A 19454-nucleotide genomic window follows, 5' to 3' on the forward strand; every position below is an offset into this window, starting at 1 on the left:
AGACATGTGAACTCAGACAAGGTGTTCTAGCAGTCACCTCAGCGGTCAGGCTCAGCAGGCAGAATAATTCTTCTAGAGTTCTCCTTGCAAGGAAAATATCTGCCTTCCTGAAACTTCTGTTATTTGGTCTTTTCTTTCACGTAGTAGTCTTTGAATCCATTAAAATAGTTTTGGTGGGCATTGTCAATTTCTTTTTATTTTTTTCTCTCAGACTATTTTAATTTTCTTTAACTCCTCTCAGATAAATACTTAATTTACTAACGATTTGCAAATAGCAAGCATAAGGGTGAATACCATCTTTTAGAGGTTTATACAAGGTATTTGCCCATTACATAATGTTTGGTTGAGTAAAATCCATGGCCTTATAATATTTTTTCTACAATCTATGCAAAAATAAATTTCATGAAACAACTCACCATATAAATACAGGTGTATTAAACTAACACAAAAGCTACTTTTACTATATGAGATGCACTCTGATTTTTATGTCTTCCCCTAATTCATTTTTTAAATTAGTGGCTGCCTCTCCTTCTAAATTAATTTTTAAACTCATAAGTGAAACACATCCCACAGTGTGATAAACACTGAGATTATCCTTCATAAGGGAGGAGTAAGTGGTGATTTGAATATTGTAACCAGATGCCTTAAAGGTTAACACCCACATTGACCTGTTCTCTCTTTATTCTCTTCTCTCTCCATATGACAAAATAGACATATGCATTTGGGTTCTTTCCCGGGATCTATCCCTCACATTCTCCAGCAGACCCATCTGAGTCAACATGTTCCAAGAATGAAATTCATTTGAGGAAGTCAGAAGCCCCACTAAGGCCTTGGACCTAAGCTGTATTCTCTAGCTAAGCTTTACCAGAGAGCTCTGCACAGTAATACAAGGGCTCTTGCATAGCTATTAATAAAGTTGGATTCTAATTTCATTAGATATCCTTGCAAATAAAACCCTTGGTTCTTCACAGAGTTAGGGAAAGGGTAGGATAATCACTAGAGCAGAAAACAGATATTCCCAAGTCGCTGGCCATACTAAAATCATAATAACACAAAAATCTCTTCTCTAACCACTAAAGTATGTGACATTTTTTTTCCCATCTCGGTGTATTATCTGTAATATGTTCCCACTATTATTTCGCTCTGTTTCTCTCCTTTTAGATACCGGGTGTTGCAACGGATTTGCTTTCAGCCCATTTGCAGCACAGGTCAATATTTTTTTGGCATTTTGAGTTAACTTTATATCATCTTTTCATAGATGTATATCTTTAAGATCTAGACTGGTGCCATCCAACATAACATTTTCTGCAATAATTGAAATGTTGCGTACCTGTGCTATAAATTTGTTGGCTACTAGCTACATATGGCTCTTAAGCACTTAAAATGTGGCAAATGTGACTGAGGAACTGAATATTTTATTTTTATTTTTTTTTTAATTTTTTTAATGTTTATTTATTTTTGAGACAGAGAGAGACAGAGCATGAACGGGGGAGGGTCAGAGAGAGGGAGACACAGAATCTGAAACAGGCTCCAGGCTCTGAGCTGTCAGCACAGAGCCCGACACGGGGCTCGAACTCACAGACCACGAGATCATGACCTGAGCCAAAGTAGGACGCTTAACTGACTGAGCCACCCAGGCGCCCCTATTTTATTTTTATTTTTATTAACTTAAATTTTAACTTGAATAGCTATGTGTAGTTCGTAACTATTTATTGACAGCCTCATTCTTGACACTGAGCCAGCCAACTTTTTCCCTCAAGAGCCAAAGAGTAAACGATTAGGCTGTGTGGGCCATATATACAACCTCTGTGGCCACCAGCTGACGCTGGTATGATAGCCACACAGACAATATGTAAATGAAAGTGTGTAGCTATGTTTCAAAAAACTTTATTTGTAAAAATGATCAAAAGGACCACTGTACCCTGAAGCCAGCGGTTGCCAGTCCTGTTCTAGATTATCAACCCTCTGGGATATATCTGTAGTATCATATGAATTTCCTGGAGTTAAAATTCTCATTTATTACCCACTTTTTATTTTTTATATTTTTATTACCCACTTTCTAATTAATATTCTATGCATTGATATACATTCACAGGAGGTAAAGGATATTTCCCAAAGGCCTTATTTTTTATATTGAATTACTACCCAATATCTCTACTGAATTTTTTTTCTAATGGCTTCCACAGTCATCAGTTTTGCAGATACTCTGGACCTCTTCATTTAAAAATTCTTGTTAGGAGACTGGCAAGTGTCCAGACAAACACATTCTTTCCAGTCCCTATAAGACGGAGAGGGTCTAGAGCCAAGAATCCATGATTCAGGCCATAATACAGAAATACCACCCATTCAACATGATTCTTGTAGTCAGTTCTTCTCATCCTGTATCTTGTTTTCTCTCTGCAGATCCCAGCTTTAATTGGAAAAAGCAAGAACACACTTCTTGTGTCCCGCAGTCCTTCCATTTCTGCCTCAGTGCATCACAGTCAACAGAGGGGGTTTTGAGACCTCTTTGAGCAATGTCCTCAATGACACAGGAATTAGCTGTGATGGATAATGGTCAAGGGGTTGGCAGCCAATTAGCTGTGATGGATAATGGTCAAGGGGTTGGCAGCCTCCTCCGACTGTCCATCCAGATACTCTTCCCAAGAAGACCAAGTACACCTGACCAGCCATCATGAGTGAATTACTCAATGAGCGCCCTCAGCATTATGATATGTCTCTTTTTTTTCTGGAGCTGGTTACATTTTCTGTCAGAACTTGCAGCTCTTCCTTGAGAATTGCTCATTTACCACAAAAATGGAAATATTCTAGGATAAACACATCAGCTATACTAGATCTGACAATTCCACAAAAATGCTGAGAGAAACAAGTAAATGAGAGGGCTGCAGATGAGGAAGATCAAGGCAGCATGGCCGAGTGCTGGGCAGAGATGTCACAGCTCTTCATCTGAAGCATGCCTCAGCCTTCTCACCACTAAAATGAGGCTGAGACGTCAATCTCTCAGAGTGTTCATGCAGATAGATGATACAAGAGGTAAGCACACGGAGGACAACGATGCACACAGTAAGACCTCAATAAATGCTAGTTCCCCTTCCTTCCTCTCTGTTAAAGAAAATAAGTGACTTGAAACAGGAATCTTTTGGAAGGTCACCCCATATGGTTATAGCGAGGAATTAGAACCAAAAAAACAATTGCATGTGAAATTTTGTGCCCAATAATGACACATTTCATTTTCAGGAAATTTCAGCAAAATATAACTTGACCTTCATCAAAGAGAAATTTCAATTGAATCAAGTTAATTATTTTGGAAGTATATTTTAACATGCATTTCAGACCTTTCACGTACTCTGTGGACTATCATTATGTACCAGCAGAGTAAAAAGCAGAAATGTGCTAGAGGTCATCTTCATTTGGTAACACAAGCAGAATCTCCGATTGTACACACTTACTTGGACATGAAAGCACCGCATCTTATTCTTGCATCACTCCCCTCAGGGAACAGTAGTTCTGGACTATACAACACATCAACCAACACCGAGAACTCAGCCTGCATCATTGGGCTGAACTGTTGTTCCAAGGAGGCCACAACATCCTGAGAAATAAAGCACAAGAGAACCCATGTGAAGATCTAAATCAGACTTCATACTTTTAAGATATGACAGGCTAAGAATACTAACCAGAAATGAGACTTGGAATTTCAGAGATGCACCCTACCTTCCCATGGCATCAAAAGTCTGTGCTTTAAGTACAGTCTGGTTTTCTATATGAGTACTGCTTGGGCCACCTTTTTCATTTACAAGATAAGAGAAGGGTGGGTAGGTAGATGATTTCTAAGGATATATATACAAAGTGAAAAGTCAGTAAAGCCACTGTGATGAGTCCTATAGTATCTAGGATTTTAACAGAGACCCGGTAGGTATTCAGCAAATTAGGCTAAAGTGGGATATTCTTTGAGGAACAGATAAAAAATAAAAAGATTCTCTATGTGTTTCTGGTCATCTGGAACTAACCATATCTTCCAACGGGGAAATCCCTTGATATGATATTTGAAGCAGTATTAGCACTTCACAGGGATTTTATGACATTTAATACTATTTCAATTTACTTTTTTTCCCCCAATTTTTCTAGAGAGAGAGCACACAGGCAGGGAGAAGGGCAAAGGGAGAAAGGAGGGAGAGAATCTCAAGCAGTCTCCATGCCCAGTGCAGAGCCTGACGTGGGGCGTGATCCAACGACCATGAGATCATGACCTGAGCCCAAATCAAAAGTCAGACACTCAACTGACTGAGCCACCCAAGTGCCCCTCAAATTACATTTTTTGATAGACATTACTGGTCACCTAACCAAGAGCTTTTCTTCATCCTTCTTGCTAACAGAATTCCCATGTTGTTTCTCAATTAGGGACCAACGTCCTCAGGGAGATGAGGCCTCTCAGCCTAGGGTCATGGTTGATTAGTATAAGCCTATAATGGTCATTCCAGTTCCCCTCCCAGTGATTAGTCTAAGCATGATTATGTGACACAGTCCTGGCTAACAGGACATCGGGTGAGGCTTGCTAAGCAGAGACGGTGGTGTGTGTTAGGGGAGGAAGGGGCATACTCTTTGGAAACTACCTAAGGCTCTCAAGACAGCTTGAGAATGTGAACCCAAAATGTGAGGCAGCCCTCATAAGACCTTTGGAGACCAGCCTTAAGCTGAAAGCCAACAGACCCAACAGTGTCAGTGCCCTGATCTATCGAGCTACTAAATTAACCAATGCAGGAAGAGTCCCAACTCCAGATTCCTTGCTATGTGGAATGATGTATTTTTTTTTATTGTTTAAGCCACTTTTAGTTAAAATCGTGTTAATTATAGCTGAATGCCTTCGCACCGACATGTTTCTAAAATGGTCTGTGGGCAATGACAATTTACTGAACATTCTTTGATGACTAACGCATCCCTTTTTTGTTTTTAAAATAACTGTGTTAAAAGACAAAAAAAAATCTTCTCCCATAAAGCAATATTATTTTTCCTTTTATTTATTTATTTGTATTTAAATCCAAGTTAGTGAACATATAATGTAATGATGGTTTCAGGAGTAATTTCACCCATACCTGTGACATATTTTGTTAAGCAGAAAACTGGTGTCAATTGTTTTTTGTTACTTTCAGCTATAGCAGCACAGATGGGGGTACCACCTCTCTTCATTTCTTATGTCTAGATTTCGGGAGTTAACTCTTGCTGGATTCTTTGTTTCCTTTTTAGCAAAAGTGACCATTTCTACTTCAACTATTCTAATAAGCTTTCTGAGAAAATTCTGATGACAGGTAAAAGAAACTACCAGGAAGGAAATAACATAAATCGGAAACTAGATATTATAAAGGTGGGAAGAAAATCTGCTTATCAACTATAACCATATTTAATAAAATGTCACTAAAAGGTGCCTATTTTTAAGATTACCTCTCTTCATTTTATTTACTAAACAAATTGTGCTCAGGTTCCTATGATGTGAATTCTGTCTTCATCGTTTATTTTGATCTTGGGCCAATATGTAATCTCTCTAACTTGTTATTCCCCCATATTAAAAGTCGAGATAATTATACTCCCAATCACATGGGTTTGCCGGGAGAATTAAAGGTAAGTATGTAGAACCTCCTCTAACACATACTGGCCTCTTTTTATTCCTTGATACATGTTTGTAATCATTACTGTGGAGTACCAGTTAGCTGCAATCATCACCCTATTAATAAACCCAGTGCTTATTTTGCTGTCCTCATCTTACCCAACCACTGCTAAGCATTTTACACACTTGCTTCTACTCTGTCAAACACTTTCTGCTCTTGGATTCTGTGACATCATACTTTCTCTATTTTCCACCGCCAACTCCCAGTAGCTCCTGGTCGTTTCTTATGAGGGATCTCATCCAAGTCCATGGTTTTAATATCCTATATGTGCTTGAACATCCCTCATTTATATTTCCTGCATGGACATCTTGCCAAGATGTCCACTCTGGACTCCTATTCAACTGCCTGTTTGACAAACCCACGCGGACATGTAAACAGGTATCTCGCACTTAAAATCCCCCCAAAAGAATTCCTGATTATAATTCTCCCATTCCTATCTTAGCAAATGATTCAATCATATCATATCCTCTATTCTTTCCAACACCCCACAACTCATCCACCCATCTACCAAGTCCTGCTGGCCTTACAACCAAACATATCCAAAATTCATCTACCTCTCTTCACTACTATCACTATCCACTTAAGCCGCACTGCCACCATCCTTTGCCTGAATTAATGCAAGAGACTCACTGCTTCCATGTCTGGACCCTATAATCTATTTATCTCTCAAAATCCAGTAAGTAAATCATGTCATGCTTATCCTTTACTGAAAAATCTCCAATGATTTGCCATCTCACTTAGAATAAAATCCAAATGCCTTACCAAGCAAGTCTCTACATGACTGAGTTCCTAATTTCATAATCCTCTCTTCCTTTGCTCACTAAACTTCCACCCCAATGGGCTTCTCTTGGTTCCTCAAAACTGCCAAATTCATTCAGGTCTAAATACGTTTGAATTTACTATTTTCTCCCAATAAAAATCTCTGTCCTCAAATCTTTGAATAGATTATTCCTCTTCATTAATTCGAATCTCAATTCAAATTTCACCTCAACAGAGTAGAGTTCCCTGCTAAAAGATCTTTCTCCCAGTATTTCTTCACCATGTTGTTACCATGCTTTATTTTATTCATAGCATTTTTTTAATGTTTATTTATTTATTTTGAGAGAGAGAGAGAGAGAGAGAGAGAGAGTGTGTGTACATGTGTGCGCACACACGAGTGGTGGAGGGGCAGAGAGAGAGGGAGAGGAAGAATCCCAAGCAGGCTCCTTGTTGTCAGTGCAGAGCCCAATGTGGGGCTCTATCTCATGAACCTTGAGATCATGCCCCGAGCCAAGATCAAGAGTCAGATGCTGAGCTGACAGAGGCACCCAGGTGCCCCTCATAGTTTTAATTACCTAACATTAAAGCATCCATCTAATGGGTGAGGATAGACCTTCCATGAGAGCACAGAGCCCACAGCTCTATCTCCAGCACACAGTAGCTGGTATTGTTTTCACCAAAGACATATTTATTTAATGAATGCCAGTGAGTGTTCCAAAAGAAGTCCAAGGCACTCCTTCTCTATGCTGGCTAACACTTCTGTCCATCTCTCTGAAACGTTCTACTCATTTGGCTCTCACGAACCTGACTCCTCTCCTTTTTGACCCTGCCATTTGTCTCTCTTACTTGGCCATTCTGCCACCCTGGCCTCTTACAAGATGTTCTTTGTTTTTCCTATCACTATATTCTCTCTTTTAGCAACACCATCTGCTGTCCTTGCTCCAACTAATATCTCCAAATATAGACTTAATTTCCCATACATTTCACAGTCTGTTAATGTGATTCAGCATATTATCAATGAACATGGCCAACCTCCTTTTACTGTATTCTTTCCTTTCCTGCTACAATAAAAAGTCTTAATAATATCACCCGGTTTCCAAACAGCAGTGCCTCTTATATGCCTCTCACTGTCTCTCTCTTATCTCCATCTAGGAGCCACCAGGTCTGTTGACCCTGCTTTCATTATTGGATGCAAGGCCTTTTTCTTCATTTCATTCATACCGCCACCTGGCTGAGATATCTAGTGATTCTTAACTAATCTGTCCTCTTCTAGTCTCTTCCTGATAATTCTTTCCTGAAAACTAGTAACTGTTTAATCACTTATAATGACATTTCCACCAAATTTTTAATGACTCATAGCCTTCAAGCTTTTCATACTGAGTCTAACTTGTCTTTTTAATCACATATAACACTCAGCTATTAAAACTCTGGACCTCTACCAACTATTCTACATGTGACCTCTTGCAATATTTATTCCAGTTCATGTCTTGGCTATTCTCCAAGCCAAACAATTTCCTTAAACCATACCCTAATTGACTCCATGAAATCATCTACAATTATGTGGGTGGGAAGATTTCTGTTATGGGTTGAATTGTGTCTCCCTAACAAAACTCATATGTTGAAGTACTTCAGAATGTGACTATTATTGTATATAGGGCCTTTAAAGAGGTAATTAAGGTAAAATGAATTCATATGGGCAGGCTTTAATCCAATATGACTGATGTCCTTACAACAAGAAGCGATTAGGATACAGACATGTACGTGCACAGAAGAATGACCACAGGAAGACACAGTGACCAGGTGGCCACCCGGTCAAGGAGAGGGGATTCAGAAGGAAAGAAACCTTGAACTTGGGCCAACACCTTGAACTTGGGCTTCTAGCTCCAGAACTATCATAAAATAAATTTCTGTTGCTTAAACCACCCAGTCTGTGGTATTTTGTGATGGCAGCCTGAGTAAATGAATGTAATGTCTCTCTTTACTTGATGTCCCCAGAATGTCCAGGCCAAACACAGGATTGGGATACTATGTAAAAAATTTGGGACTAAAGGTGGTTATATCATTTTCACCAATAGGACTAGAAGAGAATACTAAGAGATAAACTGAAACAAGGTTATGAATATTTAATTTATTACATGAGAATTTATGGTAACTTATTTCTCCAAATCTTATTATTATGGTATTGTTTTGATATTACAACTCATTACTATACTATCAAACACATTAAGTAATACATACTCACTAAAAATAACTAAACAACGTTTACATAGAAGCTATGTTTTTAAAAAGAATAGTATTGGGTGCCTGAGTGGCTCAGTTGGTTAAGTGTCCGACTTCAGCTCAGGTCATGATCTTGCGGTTTGTGAATTGAAACCCCCGTGTCGGGCTCTGTGCTGACAGCTCAAAGCCTGGAGCCTGCTTTGGATTCTGTGTCTCCCCTCCCATGCTCATGCTCTGTCTCTCTTTCTCTCTCAAAAACAAATAAAGATACCCCCAAAACCAAAAGCACACTGTATACACTGTGTGTTAGCCAACTTGACAACAAATTATATTAATAAATAAATGAATAAATAAATAAATAAATAAACAAACAAACATTAATAAAAATTGAAAAGAGTAGTATTGGTAGAGAATTGTAAAGTAAAGCCTGGTCCCCAATTAGAATTTGACATTTCTAACCATATTTTATTTGTGTTACTACATATATTAAAAATTATAATTTAGAAAATAGTAAGCCATTGCATGCTATTATTGTACCTGTAACTTTTCAATGATGTTTCTATAATCCCAAGCAGGCCCTCCAAGAGCTTCCTTAAAACGTGGTCCAGAGCGAGCAGATAGTCTCCAACCCATAGCTGCTCTCTGCACCATATTAGAATGGCTCTTCAGGAAAAGAGTATTCACTTGGCTGTCCAAATCCACTGGAATGGCAATCCCGCGATTCTTTGCTGAAAAAGAAAGGTTTAAAATATTTTTCTCTTAATCTGACTAAAGCTTCTTACACATTACTAAAATGGTCTTATAAGCATAGAATAAAAAAGAAAAAAAATATAAGTTCTATGATGTAATGAACAGTATGGTAACTATAGTTAACAATACTGTATCATATATTTGAAATTTGTTAAAGAGAATAAATATTAAAAGGTCTCATACAAGAAAAACATTCTAACTACCTAAGGTGATGAATGTTAACTAAATTTATTGTGGTAATCATTTTGCAATATATTCATATATTAAGTCATTATGTCGTATACTCTAAACCAATATAATATGTCAATTATATTTAAGTAAAACTAGGAAAAAAAGAAAAAAATCAAACCTTTAAACTCTGCCATTGAATTCTTTTCTATAAGTACAAAAGCATTTAACCTGAAAGTATTTCAATTCTTATGACCAATTATTAAACTGGGCTCATTAAACATTCAAGAACTTATTTGATTTCTTGATGATTAATGTTTGAAATGAACTTCACAGAGCATCAATATAGAAAAACAGTGTATAACAACCATGAAAATTTGTACTTTCCCAACTGCCAAGGAAAATATGAAAGGAGACACAAAACACATGATAAAATCCTGCCAGTCCGCTCATTAGTACAACTGATGTGCATGTGTGTATGTACACACATGAGCACTCATGCAGAATTCCAGCTAGTGAAACGTCTGAAGAAAAAAATAAAAACTTGAAGAGTACTTAAAAATTTGCATTTGAAGAGGGCACGCGGTACATGTCCTTCTTCCCAAAATTTACTGAAATGTGTATTTCATCAGACTTACGTCACAGTACTAAAAAATGAGAATACTTGCCATAAGGAAAACAGATATGTTGAGGCATTTTTACAAGCAGAATGAGGATATGACTGGTCCCTCAGAAAAGGAGAGAATATACACCGCTCTACAAGAGCTGAGTTAGAACAGGTCTTCCTCAGAATATAGTGAACGAACACCAAGAGTGGTAATGGGGTACAGGGGAGTCATCAGGGCAACTCGTTAAAGCATAGCATGTGAACCGCTGGGAAGCCAAGGCCCTCCTCCCTCTCACTAGCATAAGCAGAGAAGTTAGCAGCAGCAAGTTTTATCCAGAGGATAAAGTTAGGGAACTGCAGAAATGTTTTCTCATGAAAGTGAAATACCTGTCTGGAGAGAATGCCAAATGAAGGTGTCGGGACTTGACAGAGAAGCAGAACAGGGCTTGAAGTAACTCCAAAGATCCTCATCAAATAAGGAGTCGAATAGGGAAGAGAGAAGAGGCAGCTCCAGCAAAAAGAGAAAATATACAAAAGACTCTAACCCCTGAGCAAAGCTCTCCTATTTTAACACTTGTCAGTATTCTCAGCTGGTCTTCTGCTTCACACACACACACACACACACAGAGAGAGAGAGAGAGAGAGAGAGAGAGAAGAATGCCACGTGAAGATGAAAGCAGAGACTGGACGTACACAGCTTCAACTCAAGGAATGCCAAGGACTGCCAAGGAACACTGGAAGCTAAGAGAAAGGTATGAAGTCTCAGAGAGTATGGTGCCACTCACATCTTGATTAGACTTTCCACCTCCAAAACTGTGAAATAGTACATTTCTATTATTGTAAGCCACCTAGTTCTGGAAATTTGTTATGGTGGCCCTATGAAAGTAATATAAATGCCAATAGCCAAGAGAAAATGGCAAGAACTCCTAGGGGGAAAAAAATAGGATTCCTACAGAAAAAAATACTGGCACCAAACTTCTCACCATCAATATTGAAGGCTAGAATCAGTAGTATTATACCTTTAAGAGCTAATGGACAACAAACTTTGAAACTAGGAGTTTACACCCATCTAAACTGAAAATCAAAAGTGATACTCAAATAAAAACATTTCAGAACATGTCTCAGAAAATTTTCTCAAAACCAGCTATGAAAATCACTAAAAAAAAAAGAGAGACAGGAATCCAAGAAAATGTCAGTGTGAATATGAGAAATCATGGCAACTGAGTATGAACCTGAAGAAGAGAATAAAGCAAGACACAAATGAAAGAAGATCCATTAGACATCAATGGCTGGAAAATTTCCTTCCAGTTGGAAAAGTTTCAATATCATTACATGACATCCTTGTCTCTAATGGTTACAGAGTGAAAAATATTTAATCTCATAATATTGTAAAGTCTGATCACTGATTTTTAAATTTTATCACCCTATAAAATATTTCATTATATTTCCAAATAGAATACAAATTCCATAAATCATAACGATGTAAAAGCAATAATCTACTTAACAATAGTTAGAACATAGAGTGGGAGAGAAGAAATAAAAACAAAGTCAACATGTTAAGTTCCTCATTTTTCAGCGTGGAGATATGGACATTATTTACAGCTGTTAAATCAAGATACAGAGATGTAAGGATATTATTTAAAGTTACTGTGATTGGGGCACCTGGGTTGCTCAGTCAGTTGAGCATCCAACTTGGGCTTAGGTCATAATCTCACAGTTCATGGGTTCGAGCCCCACATCAGGCTCTGTGCCAATAGCTCGAAGCCTGGAGTCTGCTTTAGTTTCTTTGTCTCCCTCTCTCTGCCCCTCCCCCACTTGTTCTCTCTCTCTCTTTCTCTCTCTCTCTCTCTCTCAAAAAAAAAAAAGAATAAACTTTTAGAAAATTAAAAAAAAATACTGTGATAGTCCCTGGAAGACTTTTTTAAATGAATGGAAGTAGGAAAGAAAGAATAAAGAGAGACAGAGAGAATACAGCTTCCTTCATATAATGGAAGCAGCAATAATACTAGTTATGCTGGTGAAAATTCTCTGAAGTTGAGAGATACTTTGAAACTTCTTTGAAAACAGGTAATTTTAGCTACCAATATAAAAAGTTACTGATTTAAACAAGAGCTCTAGCTGAAGTTTAAGGAAATAATAAAGCTCTAAGGCAACCCTAAACAATTAATTGTACCACTGCCTAGATTTCCCTAGTGAATGTTTTCCCGATATTCATTATAAACGTCCTTTTTCCAAAGCATACAATGTCGCTGTCTATGTCCATCACACACAGCAGAGCAACCTCACTCCTGTTCCATCTGAAGGACAGACGGCCTCGACACCGCCAAGCTGCACATATTTGTGTAAATACTCAGTCCTGCGCCACGATCAAGCCCTGGCGAGACTTTCTTCCTTTTCTGGCTCCTTAACAAATAAGCTGGGCTTGCTCTAAACATCCGAAAGTCAAACAGAAGACAATACTGTTCTATGTTCTTTTCTAAGCAACAAAAAAATAAAAATTGATAAACTTCAATGTTCCTCAAAATATATCATAGCCAAGTTTACACTAACATTTAAAAAAAAAAATAGAGGAGGGGATTGGGATGTATCTCCCCTTTAGGAATCAGGTACATTAGGTACAACTGACCATCAAGGAAGTGCTGTTGCTGTGAATAGAATGTACACAAAGAAGTATTCAATGAATATTTTTCTTTTTAAAAATATTTATTTATTTATTTATTTTTGGGAGAGAGAGAGAGCGAGCGCACAAGCCAGGGAGGAGCAGAGAGGGAGACACAGAATCTGAAGCAGGCTCCAGGCTCTGAGCTGTCAGCACAGAGCCCCATGCGTGGCTTGAACTCATGAACTGCTAGATGAGGAGGACCTGAGCTAAAGTCGCTCAACCTTACTGAGCCACCCAGGTGCCCCTCAATGAATATTTTTCTAATGACACCAGTGGAGATGCAGTCCAATGACAGCACTTCTATTCATCTCAGCAGGGCAGGCTTCTAATTAGCCATCTCAGGGGAATCTCACCCGTCCCAGATGTTGCGGCCACTATTCCACCACGACCAACAGCATGGACACACCAGCTTCAGGAGAATTCACTGGCCCAGACTTTGCCGAAAGGGGTTTTTGTTTGCTTGCTTTCCTCAAATTGTACTACTTTCATTGGTATTTTTCTAGTCTCCTATCTTAGCACAAATTGTACATTATAGATTAACTGAGTAAAATACACTACTCTGTCATGCCTAAGGTTAACTCTAGCCGAGGGCTAGATCACAATTTTTAAGTAATAAAAGAAAATTAACTATGCAATTGGGGAAAAGAGAATTTGAGTTAAAATAAGTCAGCTGTGGAGATAATGATAAAAATTTTTCAAGCAATTATAAAAATATGAATCCTTTTAAAGATATGGCCTGAAATAGATTCTCTACACTGTCAAAATATTATAAATAGTAATTCAAAAGCAAAGCTGACAATGCTAATTAGCTTTCCATATATTATTTAAAAATTAAAGCAGAAAAGAAAATTGTGACTAGAAAAAGAAAAGGCTTACAAAAACCTAAAAGCTAGAATGCAACCAAAAAAATAATCCAAATTTATCTTACTTTTATTAAATTAGGGAAATTATGGTATGAATAGTACAGTATATCAACATGTGAACTAGGCTGTATTTTGGATTACTGGCTGTTCACTGCCCCCCCCCCTCATTAAGGGAGAACTAATGAATTTACTACAGTCAGTCACTCTTCTGGCCTATAGCATTAACTCCAACTGTGTGCTTTAATGCAATGAGTCACGTTAAAGTTTAAAACATTTAAAAAAGAAATCCTCCTATTTCTCTTCTGAATTAGAATGCAATTGGGATCATACCTTGTTAATGATATTTTGTCAGAGAGTAAGTATATGGAGTTCTTAAAAAAACTAATGGTAGAAAGGATGGGTTGTTATTAATACATTTATCTTTTGTAGAGCTCTGCCTAGCAATAGCTAGTTCTCTAAAATGAGCTATCTTGACTCACAGGTATTTTGATGATTCGGCTAACCTACTAATTAGGCTTATAAATTCTGAAAATTCTCTGGATATGACTAGTCTTTGCAGTGATCTTAAGATATAATCGAAATCTACTTCTAATTATTATTCATTAAATATTGCCTATTGTGTGAAAATTTTTAATTAGACAACATCACTGATGGTGTCTGCCAGAACAAAATCTCTGAGAACACACATATTGCAGTGATGGGTGCCGTGGAAAAAAATGCTTAGAGAGATAAACTGACAGGTTGGGGGAAAGAAAGGCAACAGAAAGAATCAGCACTAATTAGAACACTTGGTTGGTTGTCTAGCCTGACTGTGTGGGCCCACAAGAACCACAACAGTTGGCCCACAAAGAAGGTGTGATGGGGTGGGCAGTGTGGTGTCTTTTCTGTATCATGTCATAATATCCAGGGTAAGTCTCTATTGAAGCACGAGTGCTGTTAAATGTGAAGAACATTAAAGATACAAAATGCATCTTTCCTGTTTGGCAGTCAACATACACTCAATTAATGCCCAAATTGAATAATTTTATAATTTTATGGGTTATGCAATAACTACTATTGGCACACCTGACTGATCATCTGGAAAGAATAAAGTTGACTCCATACCTTCTACCTTATAACATAATATATTCCAGACAGCTTGAAATTGTAAACAGCCACACCAAGAACACAAACAGACAGACAGAAAAACCAAAATCATGAAAATTCTCAATGGGAATTAAAAACAAAAACAAAACTCAGTCTGATCAAGGCCATTCTGAAGATGAAAGAAAACCTAAAAAGCCTGAAAGAAACTAAATTTCTGCATGCCAAAAAAATAAAACAAAATAAAAATTCAAATGACAAATGAAAAACTTTTTAAAAATGTTACTTATAGGGGCGCCTGGGTGGCTCAGTCGGTTAAGCGTCCGACTTCAGCTCAGGTCACGATCTCACGGTCCGTGAGTTCGAGCCCCGCGTCAGGCTCTGGGCTGACGGCCCAGAGCCTGGAGCCTGCTTCCGATTCTGTGTCTCCCTCTCTCTGCTCCTCCCCCGTTCATGCTCTGTCTCTCTCTGTCTCAAAAATAAATAAAACCTTAAAAAAAAAAATTAAAAATAAATAAATAAATAAATAAAAATAATAATAAAAAAAAAAAAAAAAATGTTACTTATAGGCAAAGAACATATTTTCTTAATAAATTAATGATTGAGAAAGTATTAAGGTTAAAAAAAAAACCTTTAGGGAAAGTGGGCAAAACACAAGTAAATCCACAGAAAAGGAAATATCAAGGACTCCATCATACAGATAGATTTTTTTCTTCATTCATAAAAAGAGAAACACATATATAACAATACTGTTATTTAGAATGATATCTTCTATAACAATATTTGTAATTATCTATAATGACATGTTAAGATTGGCAAAGATCTAAGAATTTGGCAACAATTCTTAGATAGCATTATCGAGGAGGAAGATGCTCTCCTACATCACTGGTGATATGTAAATTAAACAATCTCTTCAGAGGACAGTGTCTGTCAAAATTAAAATACCCAGAAAAAACTGAAGATTCCCCGAAGGGGAGGTGGGTAGGGGGATGGGCTAAATAGGTGATGGGCTAGGAGGGCACATGTGATGAGCACAGGTGCTGTATGGAAGTGATGAGTCAGTAAATTCTACACCTGAAAGTAATATTATACTGTATGTTAACTAACTGGATTTAAATAAAAACATGAAACTAACTAAATAAATGAATAAAAAATAAATAACCCAGAAATCCTACTCCTAGGTATTTACCTTATTCTTCCTCATAGGCAAAATAATTTGAAACAAAATAAATATCCAGCAATGGGGTTAAATAAATTAGAATATAGGCCCATAATAAGATCTTATGCAGCCAATGACAAAAGTAGGATGTTCATTCATTTACGTATATTCATCCATTTATTTTATTCATGTAATAAATATTCACTGAGTACCTACAGAGGCTCCAGGCACTATCTATCTCAGGCTCTAAAATTCTGTAATAGATAGGATACTTAGCACTGCTAGTTAAGATACTTATTCTGCTTTGTGATCTCTGTACATGTTGTTTACTCCCAATGTACTAGAAATTCATTGAGGACAGGAAATACAGTTTGACAGACTGTTTTTCCAAACAACTAAAATAATAACATTGCAGATAATGAACAGTCATTATAAATCCAATGAATCAATGAATATGTGAAAAATTTATAAGATTTTGTCCCATCTTGTAACTTATTCAGATTTAATTTTTCAAAAGTAATAATGACAGTTTGAAAAATCAGAATTACAGGAGTGCATTATGTCAAACTCATCACACAGTCAACTACAACACCATAGGTAGATTAAAATGGATTTGTTTGTTTAATAGAAACTGAATTTCTCTTCTCAAAGAGTTACTATTTTCTACATGTTCAAGTTTTTGGGGCAAAATTGGCTTGAAGATTGATGTTCATTATTCAAACCATTTGTAGAAGATATTTTACAGAATTTCCATTTGGAAAAAAGATTCTGTTGCCAACAAAGTACCCAACATTAATCCCCCCCAAATCATTTGAAGATTATGAAACACATGGAACAAAATTCTTTTTTAAGTGAAATAATATGGAAGTAATTTTTGGATGCTTTTTCTCAAAGTACTTCTAACATGTGCTATTGTGTCTTATGTAAAAGAGTAAACTGAGGAACAGGCACTGACCAAGTGCATTTAAAACTGTACATGGCCTTAGGGCACCTGGGTGGCTCAGTCGGCTGAGTGTCCAACTTCAGCTCAGGTCGTGATCTCATGGTTTGTGGGTCTGAGTCCCGTGTCAAGCTCTGTGCTGACAGCTCAGAGCCTGGAGCCTGTTTGGATTCCATATCCCCCTCTCTCTCTCTGCTTCTCCCCCGGTCAAGCTCTGTCTCTCTCAAGACTAAAATAAACATTTAAAAACATAAAAAACAAAAACAAAAAAAACTTTCCCTGGCCTTAATGGCCCTATCATTTCTCAAATCTCAGTGCATTTATGGTGTGCATTTATTCCAGAGATCCCCATCCATACTTGCTTCTAAACCAGCCTTAACTTACCTCACTGAGGAGAGAATGATAGAGATATTTATATCTTATTCCAGGTAGCCCCCTCTGCCCCCTGCCTATGACATTACCTGGGAATTTGCATTTATTACCATTTAAGACCCTGTATCTTCCTATCAATTTCAAATTCCACATAACTTGGGAAAAAGTGTAGCAATGGAGGTAACTACCAGTAATTTCTGCAGATACAAATCATTCAAAAGCACCTCAGCTTTTAAAAGATTAGGAAGTTTATTCAGATAAACCTAATATGAAATACATGGTACATTCACAACTGATCACAGCTTCAACTTTAAATGCTTATGAAGTTCTATCAGACAAACTGAACATGACATAAGGAATGCACAACTGATCAAGGCCTCAACACATTTGATAGTAACTGATAAAACTGTAGCATATTTCTGGAGTATTCATGAAGGAAAAAGAGACAAACAAATGATAGGAAGCACTCTTTTTTCTATAAGGACTTCCTCCAAACCCTTACTAACTTAACTCACAATCTCCTTATATTCTTTTTAAGTTATTTGAAAGCTGTATGCATTCGTTTCACGTACAGCTTAAATTACCATTTTGATCTACATTTTGTGTCTTAAAGGCATAAAACAAATAATGCTTGTTGAAACTGATTTGACAGTGGGGCATCACAAATGCCTGGTAGCATGTGTCAGCACTGAAGATCCTGGCTCTGTCCTCATGTACCTGTGTGACCTTGGGCAAGCTGCCTCACCTTGCTGAACTCACATCCCCATCATGAGATGGGGTAAGAATTATGTCCACATCGTAAGGTTTACCACACCGTCCAACACTCAATAAATACTTACTGCTCTCAGCAGCGTAAGCACTAATGAAGGAAGTGCTCTTGTCTTTTACTACTTTTTGTATCTAATGTACAAATAATGAAGAGAACTAAGAATTTTTGGTAATAAATGAGTTGAGTTTATGTACTTGAGAGCACATTACAAATTGCAAAGTGTTATGTAAATGTAACTACACAGAAAGTTCTTGAGCTATGGTGGTCTGACTTACCAATTTTTCAACTTTACGATAGTGCAAAAGTGGTACACATTCAGTAGAAAAATCGTACTTTGAATTTTGAATTTGGATCTTTTCCCTTTTCCCAGGCTAGTGATATGCAGTAAAATCCTCTCTCACAATGGTAGGCAGGTGGCAGCGAGCCACAGCTCCCAGCCAGCCACGTGATCATGAGGGCCCTGCACCCGTGCAACCATTCTGTTTTTCAATTTCAGGATAATATTCAATAAATACATGAGGGGCGCCTGGGTGGCTCAGTCGGTTAAGCGTCCGACTTCAGCTCAGGTCACGATCTCGTGGTCTGAGAGTTCGAGCCCCGCGTCGGGCTCTGGGCTGATGGCTCAGAGCCTGGAGCCTGCTTCTGATTCTGTGTCTCCCTCTCTCTCTGCCCCTCCCCCGTTCATGCTGTGTCTCTCTCTGTCTCAAAAATAAATAAACGTTAAAAAAAATTTTTTTTAAATAAATACATGAGATATTCGGCACTTTATTAAAGAATAAGAGCTTTGTGTTGGATGATTTTCCCAACTGTAGGCTAATGTAAGTGTTCTGCACACATTTAAGGCAGTCTAGGCTAAGTTAAGATGTTTGGTAGGTTAGGTTGTATTAAGTGTATTTTTGATTTATGATATTTTCAAGTTAGGAGGTGTTTATAGGATGTAACCCCATCATAAGTCAAGGAAGATCTGTAATAAATATTTGCATTACAGGAGTGTGTTTACCAACTTATAAATGCACTGGACATTTGCTTTATGAAAAGAGTGTACTCTTGACTTTTTCTTAAATATGTATCCTCTTTGTTCTCTCCAATATTACAAATTCTTACATATATGAATTGTGTTAAATTGTAGCACCTCTTTGCATTCTTAAAGGGTTGGTGAAGCACAAAAATGATTTTGCACCTGAGTTGTAAAATTTCAGGTAAATCCCTACTCAGCAAGCCAAACTGCCAAGTTCTAGTTTATTTTTTAGGGCTTCCTAAGATAGGACTTCTGGGGGAACACAGTATGGCATACTGTGGCATACTCAGAGAAACCTGGATTTTAAACCCAACTCAACTACTTATTAATTGGACAAGTTATTTAACCTTTCTAAGCCTAAATTTCACTATCTGCAAAATTCCTAGCCCATGAATTACTGTCAGTCAACAAACACTCATTA

General features: G+C 37.5%; 1 protein-coding gene across 2 annotated transcripts in view; it reads right to left on the reverse strand.

The window, feature by feature from the left end:
- ITPR2 (inositol 1,4,5-trisphosphate receptor type 2) overlaps positions 1 to 19454 on the reverse strand; it is a 490724-nt gene that overhangs the window by 228227 nt on the left and 243043 nt on the right. For both annotated transcript variants that reach the window (XM_049627177.1, XM_049627176.1), the window contains exons 35-36: positions 9180 to 9370; positions 3450 to 3592 (exon numbers count right to left, since the gene is read on the reverse strand). In XM_049627177.1, coding sequence (XP_049483134.1) covers positions 3450 to 3592; positions 9180 to 9370 — 334 coding nt within the window. The remainder of the gene's footprint in view (positions 1 to 3449; positions 3593 to 9179; positions 9371 to 19454) is intronic.

The sequence above is a fragment of the Panthera uncia genome, chromosome B4, assembly GCF_023721935.1.
Source record: "Panthera uncia isolate 11264 chromosome B4, Puncia_PCG_1.0, whole genome shotgun sequence".
NCBI classification, from domain to species: domain Eukaryota; kingdom Metazoa; phylum Chordata; class Mammalia; order Carnivora; family Felidae; genus Panthera; species Panthera uncia.